This window comes from Notechis scutatus, chromosome Z (assembly GCF_049901735.1).
Source record: "Notechis scutatus isolate UNSWTSFEM ecotype Mainland chromosome Z, rNotScu1.2, whole genome shotgun sequence".
Classification (NCBI taxonomy): Eukaryota; Metazoa; Chordata; class Lepidosauria; order Squamata; family Elapidae; genus Notechis; species Notechis scutatus.
Genome location: NC_142025.1, coordinates 62,740,984 through 62,755,090, shown reverse-complemented (window position 1 = coordinate 62,755,090; position 14,107 = coordinate 62,740,984). Strand labels below are relative to the sequence as shown.

General features: G+C 34.4%; 1 protein-coding gene across 4 annotated transcripts in view; it reads right to left on the bottom strand.

The window, feature by feature from the left end:
• ITGA9 (integrin subunit alpha 9) overlaps positions 1-14,107 on the bottom strand; it is a 588,311-nt gene that overhangs the window by 232,126 nt on the left and 342,078 nt on the right. For all 4 annotated transcript variants that reach the window (XM_087946920.1, XM_087946922.1, XM_087946923.1 and 1 more), the window contains exon 19: positions 12,216-12,308. In XM_087946920.1, the coding sequence (XP_087803046.1) occupies positions 12,216-12,308 (93 nt within the window). The remainder of the gene's footprint in view (positions 1-12,215; positions 12,309-14,107) is intronic.

The following is a 14,107-nucleotide window of genomic DNA, read 5'->3' as shown; positions in this document are numbered from 1 at the left end:
TTGAACACAACAAAGGTTTAGAAATTAAACTGGACAACTATTAGATTATTTGCACTTAAATGGCATAACTAAATGCTGAAATTGAGTGTGTTGAAATGAAAATAATAGCTAATATTGAAATTAGTGAATTTAATAAAAGTACTATATTTAACAAAGAAAGTTAAAATTAAGGAAGGAGTGGATTGTGGAAAAGGCTCAAGAGCACCACTTGATAATACAGGAAAAACTTCAGTGACCTTTTTAAAAAAGGTGCTTGGTCTTTCTAAGAAATTGGACTTTGGAACTTAAAAGAAAGTAAAAGAAACTCCATTATAAAAAATAAAAACCCTAGAAAGTGACAATAAAATACTACAAAGGGAAAGATATTTGAAAATATTGACTTAGAACCACCCGGTGATTGTGGAAAACAGTTGGGAAAGGGCCTACTTGAAGATCTGGAACAAAGACTTTAGGACATTGATTGTTGAAATTAAACTTAAAAGACACTGGCTGAAATAATATACTGGACTTTGGGGCTGAATACATCTATTAAGGAAGAGGAAAGAAAAGGAAAAAGGAGAAGATATAATGGAGGAATTATTTGTTGAAATGAGATCGGATTTGCAAGATATAAGGGAAATGATGAAAATTACATTTGAAATGTGTAATTACGTATTACAGAAATTAGAAATGGCGACCCAGCTTGTAGAAGAACAAAGTAAACCAGAGGGGGAGGAGTTTAACAAAGAAGAAGCCAGCTTTGAAGAACAAAGGGATCAACATTTATTTAAGCAGGGGGGGGGGAAGGAATTAAAATTAAAAATGTGTGGTCTGATGTGATAATAAAAGGGAAAATGGTTCGAAAAATGGAAAAAAGGAGAGGGAAAAAGCTAAAAAAAGTTCAAAAGAAAAATTGAAAGGGGGAGGTAGAAAAAGTTAATAATTGGAATGAGAAATAGAGAGGAATAAGAATGGGGTAAAAGTGAATTAAAAGAAAGGACCAGAAAATAAAGAGAAACAGGAAGCAAATGAGGATGAAAAGAAATTATATTGTTAAAAGAGCGAGAGACAATGGGTGAAAAAAAAAAGTTAAAATAAGTTAAAAAAAATAGTTAAGAGAACACCTGTCTGATCTTGTTGAATACAAATAACCAGGACCTGACGGATTACATTCCAGAGTTCTTTTTTTTCCAGTAATTTTTACTGTTCTTTTTCAACTTTTACACGTTTTAACCTTAATATTAACAGTACTGTGCCATCATTATTATATAAAGCAATCTCATGTAAATATCTACATTTATATACATTCATATCTATAATTTTCTTATCTCCGTTATCTTTATTTCTATTGTTCAATTGTCCCAAATTTTGTAATACTCTGACTCTTCTTTATCTTTTAATTTTTACGACAATTTATCCATTTCAACACAATCTAGAATTTTTTGAATTACTAATTCCTCTGAGGGTGTATTATTTTGTTTCCAGCATTGTGCTATGCTATCCTTGTTGCTGTCAATATATGTAGTAAAATGTATTTAATCTTTTTTCTATATTTCCCTTTAATTACTCCCAACAAAAACAACTCTGGTTTAAACTCTGTTCGATCTTCCACTATTTCTTGTATCCATCTCCATATTTTCATCCAGTATTTTTGGGCTTCCGGGCATGACCACAGCATATGATAGAAGGTACCTTGGTTCCATTTGCATTTCCAGCATGTCGGATTCATGTTAGGGTACATTTTGGCCAATCTCATTGGTGGCAAATGCCAACAATAAAACATCTTGTACATATTTTCTTTATAAGCTGATCTTGTTAATGTGTAATTTTTGTTCCAAATATTTTCCCAATCTGCTAAATCTATATTATGTCCAATATTTTTTGCCCATGCTATCACATCATAATTTCACATTTTTAATTTATTGTATCATGAACTGCCAATTAAGATTGTCAAAAGCCTTTTACTACTTCTTCCAAAGCAACTTTTAATAAGTAATTGTACATTTTTGTTATGAATTTCTCTTTGGGGCCTATTAACATTTTATCTAATTGTTGCAGTTCAGTATGTAATCCAAATTTTTCTACATCTTTTTATGTCTGGTTTGTAACTGGAGATATGGCCACCAATCTATACGTATACCCTGCTCTTTTAATTCCTGATTTGTTTTTAATTTTACCTGATTATCTAATATTTCTTTGTATCTGATCATTTTGCCTAAATTCAATGTGTTGGGATATATCATCGCTTCCATAATGGATAACCAGGCCAGTATTTTCATGTAATGTTTTCTCCTAATTTTATTCCAAATCTGTATCAATGAATCTCTCATATAATGTCTATAAAAATATGTTTTCTTCTTACTTTTTTTCCCATAGAAAGGTGTGCCACCCCATCTGTAGATCATGACCCTCTAGAGTTAATATCCTTTTATTACTCAAATTGATCTATTCCTTGATCCATATCAATGCTGCCGCATTACAGTAGAGTTCCCAGTCTGGGAACCCAAAGCTACCTCTACTTCTACTATCCTGTAACGCTATTAATTTTATTCTGGTTTTCTTTCCTAACTATATAAATTTTAACGTAATTTTGTTCAGTTCCATAAAAAAATTGTCTAATTTTATGGGGATTGTGTGAAATCAGTATAATTTGGGTAAAATATTCATTTTAATCGCGGCGACTCTCTCTAATAACGATAATTGTCGTTTCCCCCATAATTCCAAATCTTTCTTTATTTGTTGCAATAATTTCATATAGTTATTTTATTTTATCATTGAACATCTTGCAGTTAGCCATATTCCTAAATATTTGACTTTCTTTGCAATTTGGAGTCCCATTACCCTTTCTAATTCTATTTTCTGTTCTTCCGTTAAATTCTTAGTTAAGATTTTAGTCTTTTCTCTGTTAATTTTAAGACATGATACTTCTCCATATTTTTCTAATTCTCAAATTAAAGTATGTCCTGTCTCCAATGGGTCTTCTATGAATTTTATATTCCTCTTTTTTAATTCATATATCTGGATTCTGTTTGATTCTAATCAATAAAATTTCTAGCATCAGGATGAAAAGTAGAGGTGACAATGGACAATCCTGTCTTAACCCCCTTCATTATTTTAAAGGTTTCTGTATTCTCCCCATTTAATAATATACTCACCTTTTGGGTGGAATATATCGCCTCTATCATTTTCTCAAACTTGTCTCCTAATTTCACATTTTTAATTTATTGTATCATGAACTGCCAATTAAGATTGTCAAAAGCCTTTTGTGCATCCAGAAAAACAAGTGCTGCTTGTTTTTCTGGATGGGCCTCGTAGTATTCCAATATATTTATTACTATTCTTGTATTGTTTCTGATTTGTCTTGTTGGGAGGAATGCATTTTGGTCTTGTTGTATAGATTCATTTAATAACTTTTTCAATCTTTCTGCTACTATTGTTATAAATATTTTATAATTGGCATTTAATAATGATATTGGCCTATAATATTGAATTTGTTTGTTATCTATACCCTCTTTTAGGATTAAAGAGATATATGCCTTCCTCCACGAGTCCGGTAATTTTGCTTCCATCAATACATTGTTGTGCATTATTGGTTCCATCAGTTCACCCATCATTTTATATATTTCCCCCGGAAGCCAATCTGGACCTGGAATTTTATTATTTTTCTGTTTTTTTCACTGCTTGTTTCAGTTCCGTCAGTGTTATTTTCTTACTTAACATTTCTCTCATTTCCTCTGTTATTGGCAAAATATCTTCCCCTTTCAAGTAATCTCCTATTTTTCTCCTTCACTACTTTTTCAAATTTATAAAGGCCTTCAAAATATTTATAAGTAATCTTCTTTTTCTCTTCCATCATATGTTCTAACTTCCCATTTTCATCCTGGAGCTGATATACTATCCTTTTCTCTCTCTCTCTCTCTCTCTCTTTAATTTATAGGACAATTACCTCCCTGGTTTATTCGCCTGTTCAAAAAAGTTTTGCTTTACAGATTTTAAGTTCCTTACAATTTCTTCTTGATCTAAGATACTTAGTTTATGTCTTGTTAGAATCCCCTTTAATTCCCCTTTAATTTGATCATTCTGTGGTTTAATTTGCAATTGTGTTTCTAAATTTTTATTTCCTCCTGTAATGTATTATGTTGTTTCCATTTCTCTTTGTTTCTCTTTGCTGTATAAGCTATTATGATTCCAAATGTGTAAGTTTTCATAGTGTCTCATAGGTTTTGTAGTGATGTATAATAAAAAAAAGTTTCTTCCAACATATAAATAACAAGAAAAAAATCAAGGAAACAGTTGGTCCATTAAAGAGAGAGATGGCAAGGAAGTAACAGAAAACAGAGAGAAAGCAGAGCTGCTTAACTCATTCTTTGCATCGGTCTTCATGCAAAAAGAAACTATAGCCCAACCTACCAAACAAATAATTGTAAAAGACCGACTAGAAATAAAAGTTAAAATAAGTTTTAAAAAATAGTTAAGAGATCTTGATGAATACAAATCACTGGGACCTGATGGATTACATTCCAGAGTTCTAAAGGAGCTGGCAGACGTCATCTCAGAACCACTGCACCATATCTTTCAAAAATCCTGGAGCACCAGAGAACTACCAGAGGACTGGAAAAGAGCAGATGTGGTTCCCATCTTCCAAAAAAGGGAGGGAGAGGGGAAACAAACCCAGGAAACTACAGAGTGATCAGCCTAACATCAATACTGAGGAAGATCCTGGAAAAGATAATTTAAAAAAAACAGATCTGCCAACCTCTAGAAACAAGTAACGTAATAACTTGAAGTCAGTATGGGTTTGTTAAAAACAGATCATGCCAAACTAATCTTATTTTGTTTTTCAACATAGTGACTAAATTTGTGGACCAGTGAAATACTGTGGACATAATACACTTAGACTTCAGCAAGACATTCGACAAAGTAGACCACAACCTACTTCTTGGTAAGCTAGAAAAAAGTTGGATAGATAGCATCTCCATCAGATGGATTTGTAACTGGCTGATAAACTGTACTCAACAAGTAGTCCTTAATGGGTCTAAGTCTACACGGAGGGAAGTAAGCATTGGAGTACCACAAGGTTCCTTCTTTGGCCCAAGTACTCTTCAATATCTTCATAAATGACTTAGATGAGGGAATAGAAGGGGGAACCTACCAAATTTGCTGATGATATTAAACTGGCAGGAATAGCCAACACCTTAGATGATAGGCTCAAAATCCAGATGGATCCTAACAGACATGTACACTGGGCCCTAACAAAATGAAATTCAATGTAGAGAAAAGGACACTTACATTTAGGCAAGAAAAAACAAAAGTACACATATAGACTGGATGAAACCAGGCTTAATAGCAGCAACTGTGAGAGGAATCTTGGTGGCTTAATGGATAACCAATTAAATATGAGCCAATAGTGTGCAGTGGTAGCCAAAAAAGCCAATGCAATCCTAAGTTGCATTAACAGAGGGATACAATCAAGATCAAGTGAGGTACTACTGTAATACCACTCTGTAAAATCTTAGTAAAACCACATCTAGAGTACTGCATCCAGTTTTGGTCACAACATATAAAACATATGTTGAGATTCTAGAAAGAGTGCAGAGAAGAGCAACCAAGATAGTAGACTGGAGGCTAAAACATACGATGAATGGTTGCAAGAACTGGCCGTGGCTAGTGAAGAAAAGGACCCGGGGGGAGACATAATAGCAATGTTCCAATATTTGAAGGGCTGCAACAGAGAGGAGGGGGATCAAACTACTTTCCAAAGCACCTAAAGGCCAGATAAGGAATGATGGATGGAAACTTAACAAGGAGAGATTCTACCTGGAAATAAGGAGAAATTTTCTGAGTGAGAGCAATCAACCAATGGAATAGCTTGCCTTCCTTCAGAAGTTGTAGGAACTTTATCACTGGAAGCTTTTAAGAAGAGACTGGACTACCTTCTGTCAAAAATGATGTAGGGTCTGCTTGAACAGGGAGTTGGACTAGATGACCTACAAGGTGCCTTCAAACTCTGTTAATCTGTATCTGTATCTGCATCTTCCTTTCATTACATCATTGCATTTTTCCAAAAATATATATTCAACATAATTTAATCATATATTCCAAATTTGAAATCTCTACACATTTTCAAAGATGAGAAATCATATGTCGATATCTTTCTGTGTATACTTCCAACTGTCCCACTCTGACTAGGCATAATAAACACAAGGAAAAGATTTCTGTGGCTCACTCAGAGTTATATTGTAAATTTATGTATGTAAATAGTGGTCAGCAAGGGATTCACCAATTGAATTCAATCACTGCACACAAATAGTATAAAATAGATACTAATCACTCAAAAGTGGAATAGGAGCTTTAAATTTTACCTTTTCTGCTGGCTTTTCCCACAGAAAGGTGATTGGTATTGCTATCATTTAGCTCAGGGGTTGCCAACTGATGGGCCACGGCCCACTGGTGGGCCGTGAGAAAATTTTGGTGGGCCGCAGAGAAATCTCACCCCCAGAGCACCCCCCAAAGCAATTAATCCAGGCTGCGTAGAAACACAAGGCTGCTCAGCCCACATGGCCCGCGGGAACCCTACCCGCCCACTCACTCCTTACCCAGCAAACTTGTCTGCTAAGTTGCTATGTTTCCTTTTTCCGACCATCATCTGTTCTGCTGTGCCGGGAGATTTAGATTAGCTAAGCAGAGCCGAACCTCCCTTAGGACTGAAGGTTTGCTTTCAAGCAAATTCAGTGCAGACTCACGGCAAGCAAATTTGAGACTGAGTTAGCCGATGGCAGATAGATAGATCACTCAATGATTCTGTGAGCAACTCAATCTGCCTGCTTTGGCTGATTTTGGATAAAAGTTGCTTTTTTATATATAAAAAATTCAATATGGTGTGTTGTGAAGTATATAGAATATATACCAACTATACAAGATGTTTTAGACTTCCAAGAGAGGTTCATATACGATTCTCAAAGAAACAACTGAGAGATGAGATATACAAAGTGACAAGAGACGAACCGCTGATATTCAAGGGAATGGAAATTGTAACATTGAAACAAATTCCAAGGAGAATAAGAGAACATAGAAAGAAATTCAGATTCCTGGCCACCCAACTGAATAAGAATAACATCCTGTTCAAATGGCTCATCCCAGAGGGAATATTAATATCATGGCAGGATAAAAAAATTAAAATAGACAGTATAGAAAAAGCGAAGGAATTCTTTGAACTGTATGTGGTATCAGGAGAAGACCAGAACAGCAAAGAGGAAGTGGAAAGTAGGAGCCAAGAAGAAGATCAAGTGAGGAAAGAGAAACAGAACAAGAGGAAAGAGAGCAGGAAGAAGTGGAAAGAGAAGGTGTAAGAATGAGACACCAAACAAGAGCAAATAAACTTCAACAAGAAACAACTACAGAGTAAGATGGCGGAAGAAATTAAATTGATTTCCATTAACATCAATGATTTAAATTCACAAATTAAGAGGAAAAAAATGATAACTAACTACAGAAATTGAACTTAGATATTATATGCCTTCAAGAAACACATATCCAGAAACATCAAAGTAAACTGTTAGAAGCACCAAAGTTATGAGATTTATACGTATTCTAGCCCAACAAAAAGAGGGGGATAGCAATATATATTAGGAAACATTTACAAGCAAAACAGGTATATGCAGATGAGGAGGGTAGGATTTTGATGTTAGAAGTTTATATAAATTATAAGAAAATGTTATTGACAGTGATATATGCGCTGAACGAGAAACAAGAAAAAATTTATACCAAACTATACAGAAAATTAGTAGAACAGGAATATGAGAATATATGCCTGCTAGGTGAATTCAATGCAATAGCAAATTTAGGAAAAGATTACAATAATGAATATCCAGGGGAAAAAAGGAAAAAGGAAAACATTATCAAAAGTATTCTATCAAGTGGCGGAAGAATTAGGATTAAAAGATATATGGAGAGAAAGAAATCCAGATAAAAAACAGTAAACTTACTATTCAGCACCACACACATCATGGTCAAGATTGGATATGTTATGGACAAATGGGGAAATGGAACGTAATATAAAAGAAATAGACATTGAATCTAACACATGGGCGGGTCATAATCCCATTAAAATAATTTGGAAAGGATTGAAAAACAACAGAAGATGGATGCTAAACAAGGAGATCCTGAAAGAAAAAGAATGTGTTAAGATGATGGAAAAAGGATTGGAGTTCTTTCTGAAGGAAAACAAAAAACAACAAACATCAATTCCAAACCTATGGGACACGACTAAAGCATATATCAGGGGCCTAGCAATTTCACATAATACATGTAGATATAAGGAAAAAAAGGAGTACAATCTAAACTACTAGATACTCTTAAGGAGTTAGAAAAAACACTAGAAAAAACACCACATAATAAGACAGCAAATACGGAGAGGATAATGATTAGACATAAATTGAATATGTTAGCACAAGATGAATGGTTACAGGACATGAAAAAGATAAAACATAATTATTTTGAACACGCGAATAAGCCGGGAAGGTGGCTAGCCTATAGACTTAAGAAAGAAAAAGAAAAAAGAGCAATCCAACAATTGAAAGACGCTGATGGTACACTACAACATCAAAGTGAAAAGAAAAAACATATTGTTAAAAGTTTTTTTGAAGAATTATATAGTAGGGAAGACGTACCAGAGGGAAATATCCAACATTACTTAGAAGGAAAAGGAGTACCTGTGATCCTGGAAGAGGATAAAGAAGAGATAAACAGGGAAATAACATTGAGAGGACTGCAAGATGCAATCCTGGAACAGAAAAACAATAAGACACCAGGACCGGATGGTCTCCCAAGGGAACTGTATAAAACGCTCCAAGAAAAATTAGAAATGCAATTATTAGAACTCTATAATGAGGTACTGATGACAGCAAACTTACCTAAGTCATGGGGGGAGACGTACATAACATTGATCCCAAAAGAAGATTTGGACCATCAATTAATTCAAAATTATAGGCCCATATCCCTTTTAAATGTTGATTATGAAATATTTATGTCCATAACGGCAGAAAGATTGAAAAAAACCCTTAATCAGATCATTCATAGCGACCAAAACAGATTCTTACGGAATAGACAAATTAAAAATAATACCAGAATGGTATTGAATATAATAGAATATTATGAAGCAAACCCAGGAAAACAATTGGCAATGGTCTTCCTCAATGCGCAAAAGGCATTTGACAATGTTAATTGGCAGTTCATAATACAATAATTAATAAGCATGCAATTTGGCAATTTATTAAATTTATTAAATTGATTTTGACAATTTATATGACACAGATGGCCAGTGTAATAATGAACAGTGACAGAACGGAAACATTCAAGATCAACAAGGGAGTAAGGCAGGGATGCCCACTGTCATCCCTTCTGTTTATTCTTACCTTAGAAAACTTATTGGAAAATGTTAGGAAAAATGTAGAAATCAAAGGGGCTTTAATTAAAAAGGAGCAGACATTTGCCGATGATATAGTATTTTTTTGGGAAGATCCAGAGGATGCGGGAGTAAAATTAATAAAGGAAATAGAGGAATTTGGCAAGGTCTTAAGATTAATAAAAACAAAACAAAATTACTGACTAAAAATTTAAAAGATAAGCAAAAAAAAAAAAAAAAAAAAGAATTAGAAGGAAAATTGGGAATGCAAAGTGTGAAAAAGGTAAAATATTTAGGTATTTGGTTAACAGCAAGATGCCCTTCAATCAAAAAAGATAATTATGACAAATTAATAATACAAATCAAAAAAGAATTGGAAATGGGGGGGAAATTACAGCTATCACTACTGGGGAAAATTGCGGCAATTACAATATCTACCCTACCAAAAATGCTATATCTTTTTCAAACTGTACCAATAAGATTGGATAAAACCTGTTTTGGAGAATTAGATCGAATAATAAATAAATTTGTTTGGGATCGGAAAAAAGCTAGGATAAAAATGAAAATGTTACAGTACAAAAGAGAAAGGGGTTGCTTTGGACTCCCTGACTGGGAAATGTATTATCAGGCTGCGGCTATGGTATGGATTAAAGATTGGATCAACCTGGAAAATAGAAGAGTATTGTTGATAGAGGGTCACGGCTTGCAGAGAGGGTGGCATAGTTTCCTATGGGATGGGAAATGTAAACAGTATGCATATTTTCAGAGACACATGATTAGAGATTCATTAATTCGGACATGGAACAAGATTAAAAAGAATCATTATACTAAAATACCGAACTGGTTGTCAACTATGGAAGCACAAATCTACCCAAATGCAATGGATCTGGGAAAAAAGAGGCATTACAAAGACCTATTAGACACACAAGGAAGATTAAAAACAAGACAAGAATTACAGCAACAAAATATAAAGATAGATTGATGGCCATACATGCAAATTCAGGCGAGATATCAGAAGGACAAAGAACAATTTGGTTTCTGCAATTTGGAAAAGCATCAATTAGATAAAATTCTACAAGAAATGGAAAAGAAAATGATTTCAAGAATATATAACTTTCTACTAGATTTTAAAATGGAAGAGAAGGTGGTCAAAGAGACAATGGTGGTATGGGCGAAAAATGTTGGCCACAATATAGACCTGGAAAATTGGGAGAGAATGTGGGGATCAAATTACAAACTAATTACATCCACAGCATACAAGGAAAATCAATACAAAATGTTCTACAGATGGCACTTTCCTCCCGGTAGATTGGCAAAAATGTTTAACTCAGACCCAAATTGTTGGAAATGTGGAAAAGAAAAAGGCACTTATTTTCATACATGGTGGACATGCCAGGAAGTGAAAAAATATTGGAATACAACTAGACAATGGATAGAAGAAATCACAAACCAGAAAATTGAATTTAATCCGGAAACTTTTTTATTAGGTATAATAACACAAAAATGCAATAAAACAGATAGATATATTATGTTACATATATTAACAGCTGCAAGGATTTCGTATGCACAACTCTGGAAGGAAAAAAGGGTTTCACCGGAAGGCATGGTTATAAAATAAATAATAGATTGTATAGAGATGGATGAGCTAATGATGAAAATAAAAGATAGAGAAGATTCAATTTATTATAGGGCCTGGGATGCCTGGTATGAGTGGTTTAGAAATAAAAAGAAAAGAAAATGGCAATTAGGAAAAGAATGAGGGAATATGTAAATATGTAAATATACCATGGAGAAGATTGAGATGTAAGGATAAAAGATATTGATTTATAGTTAGAGTAAGATGTAATGGAATAAGTAAATACATATACTGAAAAATGTGAGGAGATGCAAAAGATGTCTTGATGTTGATAACAATGTATAAAGTTTTATTTTATGTTTTTAAAATTTGGAAACTTAATAAAATTTATTTTTAAAAAAAGTTGAAAAGAAAAGACATTTTATTATTATTGGTTTTGTGCTGTATTCATCTGACCTTTAAATCCTTTGAATAGCAAGCAAAAATACAAAACCTGGCTGAGCAACTAGGGACACCAATGGTAGACAGCCATCTTTGACAGCTTTGCCAAAGTAGGTTCACAGAATCATTTTCTGGCAGCTAAAAAAGATTCCTATTTGAATTCCTAGTCAACTTCCTTTAGGATTCTGTGGTTATGAATAGTTATCACTGTCCTTTTTCTAAATTTTACCTAGTGAGGAAAAATTAGCAGCTCCTTCTAGGAAAAAAACAAAGAGCTAGTCCAGTGCTGAAAAATAAGACTTGTAACTGGTCCTATAAGTTTCAGCAGTCAAAGTATCCTTGCAGTCATGTGATCATCATTTCAGTGCTTGGCAACTGGCACACATTTAGTATGGTTGCAGCACCACATGGTTATGTAATTGCCATTTGAGACCTTCTCAGCCAGCTTCCAACAAGCAAAATAAACGAAGAAGCCAGCAGGAAGTTGTAAGCCACAGACAAGTGATGGCACATTTAACCACCCATTGTGATTCTCTTAACCACTGCAACCAGAACTGATATCATAGACTGGCATAGTAACATGAATTTTCATTTAATGCCTGTGTTACTTAGTTGTCTGTCTCAAGTGCAGTCAGTTAGTGAGGACTATCTGTCATCTATGGTCCACAGATTTCTAGCACTGATGATGTTACCTAGTTTGGGTAATGAAACACCTGCAAGAAAACAAGCAAACTCAAAGAGCATTAAGGCCCCAACTCCACACATTTCTTTGCTATGCAGGGAAACTCACTGTTGTAGGAAAGCATCAAGCAATACCTTGGATTTAGATTTCATGAAGGGAAAGCCCACACTGCACTTAAGGAAGTCTGAGTCCTGTTCCAGCACTTCACAAGCAATACCCATCTCATCCTGAAAGAAACAGAAGGAAAAGCTCTTTAAAAACATTTTAGTGAATGAGTATATAGCAGAAAAGAAATTGGTGAGATCAAAATTAATTTAGCAGCACAGAGGCTATGTATCTACTCACTTATCTAAGAAGAAGCTACTACGTGAGATTTACTCTGGATAAATAGATTTATCAAGCACCCTACTACTGCCAGGAAACATATCCAGAGCGCAAAATGGTCGTAAGAAAAAAAAATATTCAGCATCATTCTGTCACTTTTGTCTACAGAAAAAAAAATCCCATACATAATTGGGTCTTTGAATTGTATTTCTAAAGCCATGGATAGTTCCAACATCATGATTTGAGATTCATATTTTGTTCATTTTGGGCCATCTTTCTTATTTTAGGCTCCACCCCTTTCTTGAATGGTAGAGTCTTTTAAAGAAGTAATCATACAACTTAAAATCCTTGTTCTGCTTACTAAATTTGAGGCTAATACACAATATTTCAGCTCTTTCAGAATATAATTACACCTTCACCTTGTTTAATACCATTTTAAAACATAGGATACTTAAATTCTATTCTTCTTGTAAAATTCATTTTTTGAATTTATTACTTATTAAAACAAATAAATTGCTCAAATTAGACATGGCTTGCTGATCTATTATATATTGATTACCTGACTTACCTTTCTTAGTATTATAATACTATATATGTGCACAGATCAGAGGGAAAATGTCAGGCCTACATTCAAAACTGAAGAAAGAAGACCCTCAACTCCATTGATTTAGAGAAGAGGTACTTTTATTACTGTTTGAAATGATAGCAGCAAAAGCAAGGTGAGATCTGATTCAAAACGCACGAAAGTTACAGACTGAAAGTCACCCCAAATCCTTCCTACCAGAGTCCTGCACTGAGAGTCCAATCAATGTCCAATATGATGTCTGGAGTCTCAGGATGACTGGCCTTGACAAAGTGTAAGCAACTCCACTCAGCAGCACCATAGTTCATGAGTGCAATTGTCCCTTTCAGTTCTCATTGGACTACTACACATCAGCTTCCCCACCTCAAATACCCAAGGCCCCCCTCCCCATTACCATGGCAGCCAATAGCAAGCATGCTGAAGAAACCCATGCCGGAAATCTGGCTGATATTCTGCAGCAGGGGCATTAGCCCTATAAAAGAAGGAAAAGCAAAACGCAAACTAATACATATAGTACAACAGAATTTATTACAGTTTGGCAGGATATTTCAAATTGTTGGGAGGAAATACTCCCCCTGTTGGGATTCTTCCAGTCAGGATGCAATGATCCTTGCTTTGAAGAAATAATTGAATAACGAAGCATAGCTGTGGAAAAAAGCTTTTAATGACAAGAAACCAAGATGAGTGACATTCAGCTAGCTATGAAGATTGACATTCAAACGTGAGTTTATATAACCTTTCTGAGTTTTGGTCTAAAACTGGGTTTTGGTGACATTTTAATTCTGTGTTTGGTGACATTTAATCCTGTGTATATTAATGGGATAATTTTCCCTATTCAATTTTGTTGGGAAAGGAAAAGGTTAATCTCTGTTCCTGAAAGAAAGCAGAGCTAAAAAATCAGACTATCTTCTGTTTTGTTTTGGTGATTGGTTTAATGAGCACCAGCTGTCTTGCTTCCTCTGTGTTTCAACTTGATCTAGCCTGAAGCTGTAAGCTCTGGCAATGAGCCAGACAGGGCTTTTTCTTCTCTTGTGTTTTAGTTTGAAATGATTTAAACGATTGTGATTTAATTTATTTGTATTGTGTTTGAGTTATTTGCTGTCTCATGTTTTTTTTCCT